At 40.5% G+C, this 18294-nt stretch overlaps 2 protein-coding genes across 6 annotated transcripts; one reads left to right on the forward strand and one right to left on the reverse strand.

Moving 5' to 3' along the window:
• Positions 1 to 178: 178 nt before the first annotated feature.
• On the reverse strand, positions 179 to 10370 carry fam135a (family with sequence similarity 135 member A). 4 transcript variants are annotated; one of them, XM_061285331.1, is made up of 22 exons: positions 10029 to 10368; positions 9014 to 9134; positions 8376 to 8455; positions 8113 to 8252; positions 7964 to 8034; positions 7682 to 7855; positions 7396 to 7522; positions 7019 to 7172; positions 6580 to 6657; positions 6142 to 6191; positions 5161 to 5319; positions 4960 to 5033; positions 4709 to 4863; positions 3478 to 4590; positions 2733 to 3063; positions 2489 to 2649; positions 2322 to 2413; positions 2147 to 2244; positions 1881 to 2032; positions 1692 to 1802; positions 1509 to 1622; positions 179 to 1199 (listed from the first exon to the last, which is right to left on the reverse strand). In XM_061285331.1, the coding sequence occupies exons 2-22, from the start codon at positions 9088 to 9090 to the stop codon at positions 994 to 996; spliced, it is 3717 nt and encodes a 1238-aa protein (XP_061141315.1). In that variant the 5' UTR covers positions 9091 to 9134; positions 10029 to 10368; the 3' UTR covers positions 179 to 993. The 4 variants fall into 4 exon arrangements, with proteins under 4 accessions (XP_061141315.1, XP_061141313.1, XP_061141312.1 ...); XM_061285329.1 differs by having other exon boundaries at positions 2733 to 4590; positions 10147 to 10370; XM_061285328.1 differs by having other exon boundaries at positions 2733 to 4590.
• A 1689-nt stretch (positions 10371 to 12059) lies between these two features.
• On the forward strand, positions 12060 to 18248 carry LOC133158260 (calpain-2 catalytic subunit-like). 2 transcript variants are annotated; one of them, XM_061285346.1, is made up of 21 exons: positions 12060 to 12363; positions 13146 to 13215; positions 13540 to 13658; positions 13918 to 14051; positions 14127 to 14295; positions 14379 to 14462; positions 14568 to 14653; positions 14824 to 14898; positions 15103 to 15260; positions 15389 to 15558; positions 15654 to 15665; positions 15801 to 16012; positions 16089 to 16125; positions 16212 to 16277; positions 16380 to 16437; positions 16533 to 16597; positions 16861 to 16929; positions 17050 to 17128; positions 17248 to 17364; positions 17464 to 17519; positions 17592 to 18248. In XM_061285346.1, the coding sequence occupies exons 1-21, from the start codon at positions 12127 to 12129 to the stop codon at positions 17613 to 17615; spliced, it is 2097 nt and encodes a 698-aa protein (XP_061141330.1). In that variant the 5' UTR covers positions 12060 to 12126; the 3' UTR covers positions 17616 to 18248. The 2 variants fall into 2 exon arrangements, with proteins under 2 accessions (XP_061141330.1, XP_061141329.1); XM_061285345.1 differs by having other exon boundaries at positions 15654 to 16012.
• Positions 18249 to 18294: the final 46 nt, after the last annotated feature.

Raw genomic sequence — 18294 nt, forward strand, 5'->3', positions numbered from 1 at the left:
CCACCACTATAATTAGATCTTTTGATGTACTTCACTCAACATATTTCCACCATAAATCTTTACTTATGCAATACATGTGCTGTGAAACACAAATTTGCCAGAATGCTTTGTTTAATAAACACTGCCATCTACTGAGGGGTTTGACATGTGTACATAAAAGCAACAAAATACTCTGCAGTAATGTTAAATCAGAAATTAAGTTTTATAGAGTCAATTTTAAAGGTACAATAATATAAACATTTACCAAGAAAACACGTTTTAGTCCAAACAATGCTTTCCAGTTGACACAATCACCCAATGTCACCAACCAAACACTGGCAATACGTTCTCAATAAACAGGTGACATAAATCAAATGTGCTTTTGTTCAACAATGGGCATTGCTTAAGCTCCCTGTGAGAAAATGTTATGCTTCAGTTCTATTTTCTCCAACACCGTGTTGGCAAATGTGCACAATGCTGCATAAAGAATTAAAAACAAATGAAAAGCTTCGAAGTCTGAGCATAACATTGTTGTTTCAAATCCAAACATTTCTTTTAAAAAAGGATGGAAAACAGTCAATACAAAAGCAACCTGTACAAATGACTTATCTGTACAAAAGCTTGTAAAATGTAGTTGTGGTGCAAATGAATGCAAGGTCTCTAAAAACTGGTTTTCAAATGGTGACTCTGTGCAGACTTTCCATTTTAACAATGTAGCAGCTCTAGTTTCATTTCAACAGCTAAAATGAATCAAATATACAGTTGTATAGGAACATACATAAATAACAATGAAAAGAAGAATGAAAACTTGGCAGAAATGTTGCAAACACGATTGGCAGTAGAAAAATAAAACCCACCTCCATTATTACTGTGAACAGAGAGAGAGAGAAAATAATTAGGATGCATGACTTGGTTCATTAAAAAGTATATATAAGTAGTCCAACAATGGTTACTGGAGTAAAATTCAAATGAAGTGAGGTATTAGCTCCACATTTTCTTTTCCCTCATGCAGTTCTACTGAAAGAACTTGAGAGCGGCAACGAGGAAGAATTTCTCCAGGAAGATCTCTGAATCGAGAACAGCGATGTGGGCAGCCCGACCGATGAGAGAATTGGCTGTGTTGGGAAGCGCGTGGATGACATCGTATCGGACGAGGTTGCAGTCTTTGTTCTGAAGTACTGGCAGCAGCAGATTTTCAATCATCTCAGCATACACGGGACCTGGTAACACCATATTGGAAACATTTTTGTCATGTCAAATAGCTCAAGGGTTTACAACAGGACAGCTAAAGGTCTGCCCAGAGTCCATGACAAAAAATGAAAAATAAACACTGAACAGGTTCAAATCCTTAATGAGCTGTTCATATTGCTTATTTGGCTGATTCTTCTCCACTTTAAACTAATTAATGAAAGAAATGCTGCCAAGATAGCTAGCAGACACAGAATGCATGGAAATGAATGTTTACAAAAATGCAGAACACAAGCACCAGAACAAGGTCGTCTCAGCAGTTGAATACTGAGGTATCCTACCGGTTTGTTTATCTTTTAATGCCGTTTTGCACATCTCTATCCGAGCAGAATGATAGGGAACGTAGCGATCCTGCAGTGAACCCACCAGAACCACATTCTTGAAGAACTGAAGACCTGCAGACAAAACATCATTAGAGGTACTTGGAGCTAAAACGCAAGATAAGCAAAAATGGCACAACAAACCAGATTTCTTGCTGAGCTTATAGAGAAAAGTCTGTCGAGGATCTGAATGGTCACGGCAAGTCAGCTGCAGCAATGACCCAGACTTCTTCCACTTCTGCATGAACCAAAGCCCTAGAAACAACAAGTTGCTTAACAGCATCCCGCCTGCTATCACCATTATTAGAATCTCTGACATGACCCAACACCTACCAGTGTTGACCAATGCTGAACTGTTGTACAGTGTGCCCAAATGAGGACCAGAAAGTGAAAGGAAGGTGTGTAACCTACTCAGGTAACATTTGAACCTGGGCCTGGTCAGTACAGAGCGAACTATTAAATTCCCCAGCGAGTGACCAACAAAACTGAAAGGAAAAGTAGAGGTTAAGGTATGTATAGAATGCAGTGGATTGAACATACGTACAAGCTGTGCCTACTGAAATGAACAAAAACAAGTAAACAAATTACGTTACAATTACCTTATTTTTGAAAGAGTAAGGTTGTAAAGCTGAATATACTGAATTATTTCATCCAACAGCCTGTCTGTCATTGACTCAAAGTCTGCGAAGGTGTCATTCTGCGTGGGAAACAAAAGATATGATAAGGCTGACTGCACACAAAAAAAATCATGAAACAATGTTCAGGAAAGATCACCTGGTTTCTCTCGGACATAAGGAAGTCTATACGAGCACCGGGGAGCCCGAGCTCCAGATAAGTCTTCACTAGTCGCAGGTCTGCACTATTGCCTGTGGCAATTTGGGGAACAACCACATCACGTATGGCATATAATGCTTGGGGGGGAACATGCTGTGAAGCCTTACCGTCCAGGCCATGCACGCAAACAATAAGATGAATGCCCTCGTCGCAGCTTTCCTCTTCCTCCAAGCTGAAGTAGGGTACTGTGGACGCCAGCTCTGGAACTTCGCTGTACAAGATGCCCGGAAGCTTCAATTGCTTCATTTCTTCCTTGGCCTTGATGAATCTACATGATCACAATTGAATCGATGAATGCTTTGTTCTCATGCGTGCCTAACGGTAATCTGTGAATGTCAGATGACAACTCACTCCTTCATCTGCGGTGCAGGTACACATTCATACCACTTGAGATTACAAGACATGGAGAAAGAAGGATGATGTCTCCGTGTCCTCTGCCCAGTACTACCAGAGGCGACGTTGGAGCAGTCAGGAGCTTTTGAAGAATCCTGCTTTTCGTGGGTGTGGCCGATGACGAGCTGTTCGAACAGAACTTGCGTGTCCTGAGCAGCTGCGCTAGCAGCACCAGTTTGCTCCTCATCGGCAACCCCATTGACAAAGGCATAGGCATCTCCTTCCTCGTAGTAGCCATTCTCGATCATTTCGTGCTCACCTTCATCTTCATCCTCCTCAACTTGAGGACCTGTTTGGATTCCCAGAGTGATAGCGGAGGTTTCTATAGGGCTTATCTCAGATACATCTGTGCTGGAAGTTGAGCCAAAATAATTCTCTACCATGCCACGTTTTACCAGGTCAGTGCTACTAGTGGCGGAGTTACTTGAGTGGCATGCAGTTTGGGGTTCACTCCGAGACTCTTTGAAGGCCTCGAGACCAGATTCCTCCTCCAGTCTGCCCTCAGGACTCCCAATAAGGTTGGGGTCTATTTCAAAATCACAGGTAGATTTTAGTAGCTGGGAATCTACTGTTGCGGAATCTGAGGGACAGGCCGCATCAACGGCGGGTTTGTTTGTGTGCTCCCCAGAAAACACAACACTCTGCTCCTGTACCACAATACTAGACCTTCTGCAAAATACATCAGCTCCACTTGAATATTCACCTTCATCGTCTGAAGGCAAGGAATTGATAGAAGTGAGCGATGACTGAACCCCTCTGGCAGCACGGCTATCTTCTGGCTGAAGAGACTCTGCTGCCTCAGAGCACTGTTGCACTTCGCTTGGCTGTGCAGGCCTGAGAGCAGAACTCACTGTCGTCTTCTCTGGCTGGGGGCCAGCCATTGTTGAGTCAACCACACAGAGTCCCTGAGACCCTGAAACAAGATGAGCTGCAAAAGAGCTGGGCTCACTCTCAATGCCGGAGTCTGAGAGGCGGGAAGAGGCACTCAGGGCTGCTCCATCGGGCAGCCTGATACAATCACTCTTTACTTGTACCGAGACCAGACAGGGATGCTGGCAATGTTGTGTTGTCTTCACCACAGACTGGCTAGAGTAACATTCTGTCTGGGTAATCTCTGGAATATTGCTGTTATTAGCACCATCAGTCCGACACGGCGTAATAACTGTAACTTTTCCACCCTCATTTTTGAGACTTGGTTTAACATCAATTTGCTTAGGTCCAGCAGACCACTGCAGCTGCTTTTGGTTACTACGATCGACTTGGTCGTCTTTGTTAGGAGGTTGTTGGCACATAGCGCCAGTTCCAGTGTCTGTCTGATGACAAGCAGCAGTATAAGTTCTACTGTCATCAGAGACGGACTCAACCACAGTCTTAACAAAATGTGACAACGAGGCACCGGGGTCAGAGACGGAATCATCATTAGTCCTTAAACAACTAATCGAGTCCACTTGCAAGGCATCTTGGTCCTCCGCTGAGTTCAGGGGAGCACCCCCTTCCTTATGCTTGGTGTTAGGGTCAGCAAAAGGAGCTTTGAGATTCTTATAACCCACCAGAATCACCGAGTCCTTGGAGCCATGTCTAATTAGCTTCTTTGGATTCTCAATCTTTGAATTCTTCTTCAGTTTGACAGATTTTCCTTTGGACTTTGGAGGTGGCTCAAAGCTGTCAGACCAGGTTTTAGTTGCAGAAGTGCATTGAGAATCGGATGGTAGAAGACTGGCCACTGCAGCACAGTCTTTAGAACTAGATTTATCTGATTTACTTGGCACTGACGTTGACCGTGTGTTGTGCATGCCCATCCAGGGTCCGTCGCGATCTTCAAAATCCAACCAGGATGACCATGATAAATACAGAAACAAAAACAAAAAACCCACATTTGTTACTTAAAACTACTCTGTGATCCTTCGAAAAGTACACCAATGTTTGTCACTGACCTTCAGTGATACTATCTAGGTAGCGATCCTCAAAAATGATCGGAAGAGAGCTAATGTCGCCGTCCAAATCTGCACATTCCACCGGAAGTGGAGGCAGAGCAAGAAAGTAGCTGGAACTTTTGATGGCATTAGTCATCTGCTGGTGACTGTGGGCACTGACAGAGGGAGGAAAGAAGAAAATAACTCATTTAACACATGGAAGTACACTATCGACTTACCAAAAGTAAGACTTTTACAGTAGACTAACATACTATAGCTCCTGATAGGCCAAAGCAGACTGTCTTGGATGTTCGAGACAGAAGAAAGCCTCTGCAAATCTCCTCACCTGAAGTAACAGCAGGTACATTGTCAAGATTAAGTTTGCTTTACCAACTACAGAGCGTAGTTTGATGAGACAGAAATGCTTGTTATTCCAGAATTACATGGTTGAATGATTAGATGTTTGAACTCACTCTTAATGCGTGGTGCTCCACAGCGAGAAGAGCAGCAACTTGCTCCTGCAGGGAGACAATCTCGAGAAACTGTCCCCAGAGAGCCATTAACAGAGAGCAGAGTTGGGCAAGATTCATGTTAACCAGTTCTGCCAACTCATCAGGGGACTCGGCTTTTTGCTAGTTTGAAGGGGGGAAAAAAACACCAGAAGAGGGCTCTAGTGAGCATGAAGCGGTAGAAACACTTGCAGAGACATTTTCCACTGAGATACTTGAAAAAACGTTTTTTTTTGTTTTTTTTTAAGTAAAATGCATGTTATTACCTATAAGTTAAGTTCACTCTGGCTCTAAAACCTAATTAGTATACAGTATTTTGTTTTTAATACATTGGATATCAGTCAGTATGTTGGTGCACTGGTTAGCACGTCCACCTCACAGTTCAGAGGTGCAGGGTTCAATTCTGGCTCCAGCCTTCCTATGTGGCTTTTGCGTGTTCCCCCTGTGCCTGACTGTTTTTTCTGGGTAGTCTGGTTTTTTCCTACATTCCAAAGAGGCCCATGTACCATTAATTGTGTGTAGGTGTGATTATGGGTGTAAATGTTTGTCTATGTTTGCTCTGTGATTGGTGACCAGTTAAGGGCATCCCCCGCCTACTGCTCAAATACTGCTGAGAAAGGCTGCTGCATGCCCGCAACCCCCGAGGATAGAGAGGTTCAGTAGATGAATGAAGGAATAAATGGCTATCCATATAGTGTTAAAATGTTATTACACTTATTACATAATGTTAAAAAAAGGAAAATATTAAGATTATAAAATGATAATAGAAACATAGATAACCTAGAAAGTGAAGCAAATAGTTCATGTTGTAAAATAAACATTACTATCAGTCTATCGTCCCAAAACAACTTTGATGGATGGCATGCCAGTCTGCTTTGAACAAAAGTATTACATTATTAGAGAGTGGAACATGTTTGCGTCGCTGTATTATTCAACAGGTCCTACCTTCACTTGTTCACATAACTCAGTGAGACGGGCCTCCAAGTCATGTTTTTCTGAAAAGAAAGAGAACATTGTTGCCCCTGTGACTTACTTGTGTACTTTACCTGATGACTACATGGATATGTCTGAGAAAGACTGAACAACAGTGCAGTGTTAGAGAGTACTCGTGTGGGGAAAGTAATCATTATTCTAGGACAAGACGATAAGATCAGAAAAGAATGAACGTTATTCAAGTCGGTGGCTACTACCACGACTTCAAAAGTGTGCAACAGAGACAGGGAGGAAAAAGTTGGCAGCAGTTTAGTTGCATCTGCTCAGTACATGGTCGCAATAGGAGTGTGCCATTTTCTGTATAGATACAAGATAAGTGGAGTGAAGAGGGGGAAAAAGGAGAGAAAGGCAGGCTGATTCGAGGTATGCATAGTAAGGGGCAGGACATACCTATGTAGACGTGCCTTTGACTTCGGGGATAGGGTCTTCTTAGTACTCGCTCATATAGGACTTGCATGCTGGGCTTGGCTAGTAGGATTCCACATATAGTCATGTTTAACCTTTTTATTAATTCGTCCTTTTGGGATGGTTTAGTATTTGTCCACCGGTGCATATTAGTTTTGGTAAGTCATCAACATAATATTGAGTTGCGCCTGGGCAATCTAATGATTAGGATTTGGTGTGTGGGGCTAATAGATGTAATCATTCCAAATTAATTTGGAAATTCTTTGATGGGTCCAACATTTTCATTCGGATGAAATGACATGAGAATATGAAATATAACTTGCGTGTAATGCTTCAGAAATATCAATGATAAAGACTACAGACAAGCATGCATTCTATTGCATGTACAGTTTGCTTTGAATGAATGAACAAGGATGCTGTTTACCTAATTCCATACGATGGGAAGATGGCAGGTCCTTAGTGACATTGGTGAAGTAGTCAAACAGGCCCTGGTAGGCAAGTAAGAGACTGGAGCACATGTTATGGTGGAGGGTGAGGGCATGCTGCACACAGTGGTCGGATACCAGGAATGATCTGCCCTGAGGGATTAAGAAGAGAAAAAATGAGGAGATAAATAAATGACTGAATTTACTACATTTTTCTTTTTTTTACATTATTATAAAATTGTAATAAAATTTAGTATTCCAGTATTCCCAATATTTCAAAACGAGGTTTCCTGTTCAAGTCTTACATGAAATATGATTCCAATATTACTGTAAATAACAAATCTCAATTTAATATTGAACTAGTGTGATAACTTACATCTGCTGACACCTGCTTGACATAACTGCTGCCAAACACCACGTTCTCTAGAGGCGGGATAACTGAGTCCTTGCTCTGTGCCGGGGCATTGCGATTAAGCCATGTTGTCTTCACTGGCCGAGGAAAACTAGGCAGCAAAGTACATACAAGTATACAAAATTCAGCATATATTACTGTAAAATCTGTGAATGTGAAGTGTGTAGTTGTTTGTGTAGCAATAAAAGTCAAATATCAGGTTTGCCAAAATGTGACTGGAAGACTTTGCTGAGGTGTGAAGCGGTTTTACCTGATAAGTGGTTGATGTAGCGCCACAAGGGAGGCGTGAATAGCGACGGACATGACCGAAAGGTGGAAGTAGTCAAACATGACGTTAATGTGCTGGTGGATGCCTCGCTGAAGGCTCAAGTGCAAACGGAGTGTGCGGCTGCTGATATTCTGTAATGAGCTTGGCTCATCTGGTCTGTAAATATGAAACAAAAAGAACAAACATAATTCATTAGCTTTATCACACTCGCATAAAATTATTTTGAGACTACCACTAAGACGTGAGAAACCAAGCAACACTTACGTGTAATCACCATCAGTGAAATACAAATCTAACAGGAGCTGGAAATCCAAATCAGAGAGGAAATCCTCCACCTGTTTTACAATGTTTTTAGAGAACAGTTAAAAGCATGCAATGCAATATTCCACAAAAGTACAGTTGAAAACAAAAACCTTCTTCTCATCCAGAAGCAACATGACTTTAAAGATGAGCACATCGTTGACGACAACCTCTTCATTCTTGTACAGAATCTGAAAGGTTTTGCTGGAGATGACGTCATCTTGGACTGAAGCGGGAAATGCGAGATCAGAGCCTAGACAAAGAAGACCATTTGTGGACCCAGTGATGCACATGAATGTCTTCTTTACAATCCTAACTACATAAAACTCAGTGTATAAAAACATTTTAATCATCCTCACAAATAATGTGTAATTACCGCTTGGGTGAAGAAGACTGGCTTCAATTTTATGCGGCACCCGAGGAGGAATCTTCAGACTGGCACGAATCTGGTAGAACCTGAAAATTAAAATATTAAAGAAAAACACACACTGATGTGACGTGACTTACAGAATGTTTGTGCAGTCTCGAGTGTCACTAATAAATGAATAAACCACCACTACCTCCCAGTGGCTTGATTTGTAAAATGAGAGCAAACCCTTTCTGAATAAATAATAACCATTTTCTTTTGCAGTCACTCATCTACATGAGTTGAAGTGTTTTGCTGGAGTTCAAAATTACCTACAACTAAATAAAATATGTACTTTTTAAAGCACAATAATTTTCCATGTTCAAACTGTTAGTATTGAACTTGTCTGTATCATTTGGTTCTGGAAAAGACAAATTATTGATTTTATCTATTTGTAATATGTTGCTGATATTTAATTTTAAAAGCCATTAAAGCTGTTCCTCGCCACTAAACTCAAAGTTCATTTAACATTTCATTCACTTATCACTACACCCAATGTGAACTGAACAAATGTATGCACCACGACCTTTGGCATATCCCTTGGTGATTGCACCAATATAATTAGCTTGCTGAGACCCCAAGGTTTAACACGATCAAGTCTAACTCACCCTCTTTGGAACAGGTCCACATTGTAAAACTTGTGGAGCTCCACTGAGAACTCCACCGTGGCCTGAACTTCAGTCATGGTGGTGCCTACACTCTGAGTTGCCTCACATCATCTGGGACTGGCTAAAGAAAACAGATACATATAACAGTTATTACAAAGAGAAGTATGAATATGAATCAAATAAACGAGAGTTGAGTGATGAATAGCTTTAGCGTCATCCCCGTCAAGGGTCATTGCACTACCCCCTATAAATGATTAATAATTATTATACACTCACAATCTGACTCAACTTTTTTGTGCCTTAGGAAGGCGATGACGATATACAGTAGATGCATAGTTTTTATTTACTTAGTAATTGATTCGTTGATAATAATAATTATTATTAATAGCAATTAAATGGAATAATTAACCGGATTAATTTCAATAATAACATTTAGAATGAATTATTCAAATGAATTACAGTGTTTTACAAATATTATGCAAATAAGAAAATAAACAGATTGTTGACTGGTTGTTTCCGCCAATGCATTACTTGTGCAAAACATTTCCGACCACTCGTATGTACAGTATAAATAAATGTGCTTCGCTTGTGTATTTTTAAATTGTAACACACACGAAAGTAGGACAGTTGGCGAAAATAACTCTGCAGGTTAAGTTCAAGATTAAGCTTATCGTATGTAAGAAGACCAAAACAGATTTGTCTCAATTTGTTACCCATAAAGAAAAGCTTGGAGGTGTAACTGCATCGCAAAGTGCTGCACTAGTAGGGTAGAGACTACTAGTCCCAAACTGGCAGACTCCTAAACTCAGCAATGGTGTCTTGCTGTTTCAAGTGGGGAGTGACTCTTGCTAAGGATTCGCTTGAGGGCCCACAACATGTCAAGTGGGGTCAACAAATCATCTCGCAACAGCGCACACAAACGTCAAATAGCTGATACCGGCGTAACAATCGCTAGTGTCAGTCCGCGTTGTACTGACAAGTAGATTAGTTTACAAGAAGCTAAAACCTCACTCACCATTGCACTGGCAAGCTAACATTAGCTAGCTAACATACGTATTCCTTTCCTGCTATATTGTTTTCCTCTCCCACGTCCAAGCGGAATAGCCTTCTTAGTTGCTCAATGACTCGCCCACCTTCTGAAATAACAGAGAAGACAGCCGCTCTTTAAATGACAGATTGGCCATTTACTCTTCAGATTGTGAATAGTCCGAGCACAATCTGAACGGCTGTCAGTAGCGTAGCTAACACTGCCCATTTACGAGCGAGCGTTCATGCGCACACACGCTAGATTCTAGCGGCTAGAAGGTGCAGTCGATGCAGCACTGGAGCAAGTTCCTCTCAAACCAAGACTGCAAGAGTTTAATTGAGGCTGAATTAAAAGTAAACAAAAAACTAAAATTGATTTTATGTGATTTAATCTTTCAGTGCATACTGCTGCAGTGCGTGTGGGCGTGTAGATGGATGGATGGATGGATGGATGGATGGATGAATGGATGGATGGATGAATGGATGGATGGATGAATGGATGGATGGATGAATGGATGAATGGATGAATGGATGAATGGATGAATGGATGAATGGATGAGTATGTAGCCATGGATATGTATACTTATGCCATGTGTATAGGAGTATAGATATTTTTGCCTGTGAATAGATAAGTATGTATATTATGTTATTCTATATATTATATATTATATGTCCATATAATTACTTTTCAATAAAGGGGTGAGAGCTAATAAGCTATGTTTCTTTTCACTTCTTTTCAAATGGCTTTTTTCTCTCTCTTTGTGTTTATTCTGCTCCTTCAATTTAATCTGCAAATGGTTTTATGCAATACTTTTTTGTCTGAAAACAAACAGGAGGCTTTGTATTATTTGTAATATTTGACTATACGCAATAAAACCAAAACAAACAAACTATCTGTACTATTGAATGGACTGAATGTTTCCTTCCCATTAATGTAGTAACGCTAAGGTCACACCTTGCTGTTACTTACTGGCCGCCATCTCTAATCGTATTCCCATACCACTTTTTATTTTTATCTTGACTGACTTAAAAAAGGCACCACACCCGTTTTTATTGTGTTAGTGGGTGGGTCGATGCTATTTTACCCTTCATTTGATGGGCTCAACAGTGTTCTGACTCATTTGTGCAGTGGAGCAGTTAACAGTAAACTGGATAAACCGGTCAAACGGGGGTGGATCGTGTCAACTTCATTCACTCGCCACAAGAACAAAACAAGCATGGGAGAGGCTGTGAAATTTAATGCCGGTTTTATGCGACACCCTGGCGGATCTCAAATAATCCCTAAGCGTTGACAATGACCTCAGTACCTTTGAAAAAATAATGACAAGTGATGTTTGTCCACAGGTCTTTACGTCAACAGTGCTATACTGCAGGTTGCTCGATTGCAATGCTGATGTTCACTATGCAATCGACTTTGACAGCATTGTTGGCTGTCTCGTTAAAGTGGAAATGCTATTCAGTAAGCATGCAAATACACATTCATCTTAGTTGTGTATTCTTAGTCTGTTTTTTTTCCCTCAATCAGAAATGTTTAAAACTCCAGAAAAATCTAGGTGGATATACATCAGGTAGTACGGCTGCATCTGCGAGTTGGTTGTCACTATGTGTATATTGTACAAATTAAATTCTCTTGAATTGTTTTGTCTTGTTTTTCTGCAACGGCCGTGCCTGGTAATCTCTACTAGCGGGAGAACTGGACCACACAAGCAAGGAACGTGTGTTGTTTTTTAGGGAAACAGAATGATATTTCGAAAATGATTGAGAGTGTCAATGTATTTGTGAGATGGGAAAAACTGAAGAGTTAAATAAACATTTTGGACTACCGACCCCCATATCACAAAGCTATGCAAATGTGTTTTAAATATATAAATCAGGGGGCAGTAAGAAACCACCATTTAATAGTACTGATGACTCAGGAACCTTCCTGCTTATGTATTTTATTTTGACATTCTCACAAATGCCACGTAGTTAAACAGTCTGAGAAACAAGGCGTGGTCACACCTGAGTCAACATTGTTGTGTAGCAACACATCACAGACATTAAGTGAAGAGTACCAAACAGCACGGGTCACTGAGAAGACGCTGAAAATGTCTGGCATTGTACAAAAGCTTCAGCACAACCGAGACAAATTGCAAGGCACCGGAACTCACGATAAGGCAGTGCCATACCTCAACCAGGACTATGAGGCTTTGAAGCGAAGCTGCCTGGAAAGAGGACGCCTATTTGAGGATGAAAGCTTTGAGCCACTTCCAGCATCCTTGGGCTTCAATGAACTTGGACCCGGATCCTATAAAGTTCGAGGCATCAAGTGGTTGAGACCCACGGTGAGTACAGCAGTGATGACGCAAATACTAATTTTTCTGACTTTCTAGGGCTTTACAGTTTGTATTTTAAAGGGAGGTACTATTGCATTTACAGGACTTTCTCAGAAAATTAGAATATTGTGATAAAGTTCTTTATTTTCTGTAATGCTATTAAAAAACAAAAATTTAATTAATAAAAGGCTTGCAATATTTCAGCTGATTTGTAATGAATCCAGAACGTATGACATTTTTGTTTTTTTTTAATTGCATTACAGAAAATAAAAAACTTTATCACAATATTATAATTTTCTGAGACAGTCCTGTATATATAATTAAAGTTTTGATTTCTTGTCATTTGTATCCTGTTTTGCGTGTTATATATCTTGGGGCGTTTCCACTTTTGTTTGCATTCTGCAACTGTCCCTTATGCATTCTCATTGCTTCCTCTGCAATTTGCATCTTGCCCAGGTGTTCCTCTGTCTTCCCTGTTTGCTTCGTTCCTTAGTTTCTTCCAGTCCTTGTTGTATCGTTGTGTTTGTTTGTTCCTATGGATCTTTATTTATTTAAAGTGTCTTTTTATTTTGTTTCCGGGAGTAAATACTCTACCTTGCCTCCCTGCTCTATTGCATCTTAAACCATGCTAACTCATTATGACATAATATGCTACCTAAATAAAGCTATGCACTTCACAATGATACTGACAAAATCTCAAATCATGTGGCAGCGGTACATTTTCCTCTGTCTGAACTAAAAAAAAAGTACTGTTACATGTTTCACTCATTAATGACTTTTTTTTTTTTTAGGAAATTGTTTCTAATCCCAAATTTATTCTGAGCGATGCCACCAGGACTGACATTTGTCAGGGAGCACTTGGTGAGACATGCACACACAACACCTAAAATTCTTTTAAAAATACTTTGCATACTTGTAAATTATGGCTTTTACTCCTCTGGTCTGTATAATGCCTAAAGATAGTACACGTGCAGTCTTTGTACAAAATGTGTTGAACTGGCTTTTCAAGGATCTCTCTGTCTACACCCTGTCTGGACCAAACATAGGTAGGGCTCAGCGGTGAGCGCTTTAGGTAACAGACAAGACAAGACAAGTTACTGTGGTTTAATTATGACATAGTACATATATGAAGCATAATTTCCAACGGCTCTTGCTCTCTGGTAAAACAATCAAATTTGTGGTCAGGTGACTGCTGGCTCCTGGCGGCTATTGCGTCCTTGACACTCAACAAGCAGATTTTGTCCCGTGTTGTTCCGCATGACCAAAGTTTTGATGAGGACTATGCTGGAATCTTCCATTTTGAGGTATATTTATATATATATATATATATATATAAATTGAACACACACACACACACACACACAAAATTTAAATAATGTGAAGCAAAGAGGAACAGTCCCGAGATGGTGTTAAGAGTGGGCGAGCCTGTTTGTCCACCTTAAGTGAGCTGAGCTAGCCACCCAAGAGAATTTGAAAGAATCTGGCTTGAATTTGCATATGACTAACTGGAACTGAATTTGCACATTAGATGATTAGCTTCAGCACTTCTTCTTGCATTTTTAGTTCTGGCAGTTTGGTGACTGGGTGGACGTGGTGGTTGATGACCGCTTACCCACCAGAGATGGAGAACTGCTGTTTCTCCACTCAGAGGATGGATCTGAGTTTTGGAGTGCCCTGCTGGAGAAGGCCTACGCCAAGTATGACTGAAGCATCTGATCTGAGTCTGGGTTGCTTCTGAATTCTTCTACACCTTCTTCCGTTGGCTGCTACAGGTTAAATGGATGCTACGAGGCTCTCTCAGGAGGAAGCACCACCGAAGGGTTCGAGGACTTCACTGGAGGCATCGCTGAGAGCCATGACCTATCCAACCCCGATCCTCACCTCTTTAATATCTTAAGGAAGGCCCTGGAAAGAGGCTCCCTTCTGGGATGCTCCATTGATGTCAGTTTGAACTTCTTGCTGCACTCATAATTACATTGGTCACGATCTGTCGCCATAGTTACTGACACTTCTGTTCATCCCAGATCACCAATGCAGCCGACTCTGAAGCTATTACGCATCGCAAGCTGGTGAAGGGCCACGCCTACTCTGTGACAGCAGCTGAGCGGGTAAAGTCAGCCTCACAGGATTGCTTATACTCATGACAACAAAGACAACTAAAGTTGTCTAGATAACCACTAGATAAGTGGTTTCATTTCTGTATTAAATGTTAGGTGGAGTACAGAGGAGGCATGGAGGAGCTGATCAGAATCAGAAATCCATGGGGTCAGGTGGAGTGGAATGGAGCCTGGAGTGACAAGTGAGTAGTAAACAGTGCTAAATCAATGCACGGTAATTTATAAATAGCAAATAGCAACGTAAGATGGCCACCAGTGGCTTCACCTCTCACGATGGCGTGTGGTTGGTAGTGTTCATTCATATACATGCACCCCCCCCCCTGCAAAATTTGAATGAAATCTATTTTTGTAGCTCCTCTGAGTGGAGATATGTAAGCGATGATGACCGCCAGAGGCTGACTAACCGCCAGGAAGATGGGGAATTCTGGTAATTGATCACAGTCGCACACATGCACATGCACAGATACTCACACACACATGAAAATGGTAAAGAAGCAAGACCTTATAGCTGTTTACGGTCATGAGCCAAGTAAATCCAAGTAAAAGAAGAAGTGTAGATTTGAATGTTTATACTGTTTCTTTCACTAGAATTAATTATTTTTGTGCTCATCCTCTCACTGCTCTCCAATAGGATGTCATTTTCTGACTTCCTGAGAGAATATTCTCGTATAGAGATCTGCAACCTCACACCCGATGCCCTAACATCAGAGTACAGGAAGTGGGCGGAGATAGAGTTTGAAGAAACCTGGAGAACTGGAGTTTCTGCTGGTGGCTGCAGAAACTATCCTGGTACTTGACATAACTTATTTTTCCTGATTTGTTTTTTTGTTGATGATTCATAAAGTAAGAATTTATTTATTTTTTTAATTGAATTGAATATGTTGCTGCCAAAACGCTGTTGTTCTTCATTTGCTTAGAAACCTTCTGGACGAATCCTCAGTTTGTCATAAAACTTGACCAAGTGGATGATGACCCCTATGATGGAGAAGACGGCTGCACATTCATCGTAGGATTGATGCAGAAGAACAAACGTCGCAAGAGAAACATGGGGGAGGATATGGAGACCATCGGCTTCCTCATGTATGAGGTGAACAACACTGGAAGTCAAAATAAAATACTGACGCTACATATCACCGACCCTCTTTTCTTATTGTGGTTTTGTTTTTGTCTTCTTTTCCCCAGCTGCCTGAGGAGGTGGGAGTGGAAAAAGCAGACATTTGTTTCTCTGGAACACGCTATCTATGTTTAAAATACTGCATTGATGTTACATTTTCCCACCACAATGTTTCGACATATTCTCATGTGACTTTTCTATGTGTCATTTTCCAGTATTATGGCGCCACGCAAGTGCACCTGAAGAAAAATTTCTTCTTGCGTAACCGCTCAGCAGCACGCTCTGAGACCTTCATCAATCTCCGAGAAGTGAGCAGCCGTCACCATCTGCCTCCTGGGGAGTACCTCATCATTCCCTCCACATTTGAGCCCAACAAGAATGGAGACTTTTATATCCGGGTGTTCTCCGAGAAACCAGCGGATTTTCAGTATGTATTACAGGGTGTAATATTGAGCAGTGTGATTTGATTAAAATGTAAAGCAATTATCTTTGTCTGTTGTCAGTGAAATTGACGATCTCGTTGATTGCCATGTTGAACAGGTAAAATCATTTTGCTTGGTCAAAATGCAGCCGGGTGGAGTGGCAAATCATCCAGATTTTTTTTCTCTTCAATTTTTACTCTTTAGATTGACATCGATGAAGGCGATATTGATGACAGGTTCAAGAGACTGTTTGGACAGCTGGCCGGACATGTGAGTCATCAATTCTTGAATGTTTTCTCTTCAAGTACTTGATTGAAACACTTTTTTTTAAATTTAAGTTTAAATGTGTAATCATTTTGATTTGACTTTTAGGATGTGGAGATTTCTGCATTTGAGCTGCAGAGAATCCTCAACAGAGTGGTTAAAAACCGTAAGAGAAAATTTATCAAGCTAATTCAATATGAGCAGTTACCTCCAGTAACAGTTATTGATCCACAAATAACTTGATCCTTGTCCCTTTTTCAGGAGGGGACATCAAAACTGATGGGTTCAGCTTGACCACGTGTCGCAACATGGTCAACCTGCTTGACGTATCCTTTGAGCCTCGATTCCAACACACTGCCAGAAGGCAGTTCAAATAAATATATCTGGATGTGGCTTGATTTCACCTCTTAGAAGTCAGTTACAGAAAAATATGACATCATAAGATAAACACGGTATAAACCACCCTGCAAAAAAAAATATATATATATGATTGTTGATGTGTGTACAATTAGTTAACTTAACACCCAATTAGTTGTGAATTTGTCTGCATTAAATGAACTTTACATTACCTTTAACAATCCCTTCAAAGAAAGATGGAAGCGGCAAACTAGGACTGGTGGAATTTAAGATTTTGTGGAGCAAGATTGAAAAGTTTTTGGTAAGTTTTTGATCACGGCTTTAAATCTGTTTTGCCGACTAATGCTGTGGCCGGTGACTATTTTACGTATTCAGTTCGATTGGTGATTGCAGATAATGAGCAGTTTGGTTCTCCCATTAGGACATTTACAAAGACAAAGATGCAGACAATAGTGGCTGCATGAGCTCTTCTGAGATGCGGTTAGCAGTAGAAGACGCTGGTGAGTCCATTTCAAATAATGTCAGATGATGTTTTGATTAGAATTTGACTTCGACTCACTTTAGGGACATGTGTAATCTGTGGGTGAAACTTTTTTGTTATTTGAAATTTGGTTTGCAGGTTTCTCACTCAACAACCAGTTGCATCAGATAGTCGTTGCTCGCTACAGGGAACCAGAGTACTCCATAGACTTTGACAACTTTGTGTGCTGCCTTATCCGCTTGGAGTCACTTTTCCGTGAGTTTGTCTAACATTGACGTGAAGCTGTTTCAAAACTTTTGATTTGTACTGTATGAACAAATTTCAAAAAATATTTGCAACCTTTCTTCCCAACAGATGCATTCCAGTCCATAGACAATGGTTCTGGTGTTATTGAGTTGACTTACTTGCAGGTATGAGGTGGAGTGAAAATATGAAGTTATACTTGACAATAACATTGCTTTGCCGTTTGTTTTTCTTCCCAGTGGCTGGAATTGTCCATGTTATAGAGGGGCTGCTTATACTCTTTAAAAGAAGAAGAAAAGAACAATCATCACTTAAATGGGGAGTTTGCAGTTTAAAAAAAACACATGCAAAATTTAGATGTAGCCTTACTTTACTATTAAAACCTCACAAGAGTACATGTTCGCAGTTATTGTGAATTGTGACCGACAGAGTTTAGGTTTAGCCTACGGGGAGAGTTTCCCATCATTGATGTGCAAATAGAGTCCATTTGTTGAATTATCATTTCACTGCTTCTTGATTTCATTGTTCATGGTTGTCACAACAAATGATTGACTTGTTGTTGGTTAAACTTTCCGTCATTGGTTGTTCTTTGTCAGGTGCGGTGGTTTCTGAAATAAGCTACAAAATGGGGAGGAATGTTTTAGTTTTTCAGATCATGTTACTAAATAATTAATTACTCCCAGCTTTATACTGACCGTTAACAAATATGACAAATTAAAGTATGAACAAGATTTCTTTGAATGCAAACTCCTCCCTTAAATGAATATTTGCTCTGTTTTGAATGCAGTTGGATTTCTTTGGATATGGTGTGTTACTTAATCTGTCAGTTAAGGGAATGATTGTTCTACAAAATAATCCATCATAAATTCTGTTTGTTCAATAAAGATTTTTTGGGAGTTGCACGTTTAAGACTCAGTTAACCATTGCAATGATGACAACTCA

Source organism: Syngnathus typhle, linkage group LG8 (assembly GCF_033458585.1).
Source record: "Syngnathus typhle isolate RoL2023-S1 ecotype Sweden linkage group LG8, RoL_Styp_1.0, whole genome shotgun sequence".
Lineage (NCBI taxonomy): Eukaryota > Metazoa > Chordata > Actinopteri > Syngnathiformes > Syngnathidae > Syngnathus > Syngnathus typhle.

What these genes read in the sequence shown, in the direction of transcription:
- fam135a (XM_061285329.1), bottom strand. Translation starts at nt 9,090, where the DNA reads ATGACTGAAGTTCAGGCCACGGTGGAGTTCTCAGTGGAGCTCCACAAG. An exon ending in TTGGCCTATCAGGAGCTATA is followed by an intron (nt 4,864 to 4,959) that starts GTATGTTAGTCT and finishes TCCCTCTGTCAG; the next exon opens with TGCCCACAGTCACCAGCAGA. An exon ending in CCTAGATAGTATCACTGAAG is followed by an intron (nt 4,591 to 4,708) that starts GTCAGTGACAAA and finishes TGGATTTTGAAG; the next exon opens with ATCGCGACGGACCCTGGATG.
- LOC133158260 (XM_061285345.1), top strand. Translation starts at nt 12,127, where the DNA reads ATGTCTGGCATTGTACAAAAGCTTCAGCACAACCGAGACAAATTGCAA. An exon ending in TTCTGGGATGCTCCATTGAT is followed by an intron (nt 14,296 to 14,378) that starts GTCAGTTTGAAC and finishes TGTTCATCCCAG; the next exon opens with ATCACCAATGCAGCCGACTC. An exon ending in CTGTGACAGCAGCTGAGCGG is followed by an intron (nt 14,463 to 14,567) that starts GTAAAGTCAGCC and finishes ATTAAATGTTAG; the next exon opens with GTGGAGTACAGAGGAGGCAT.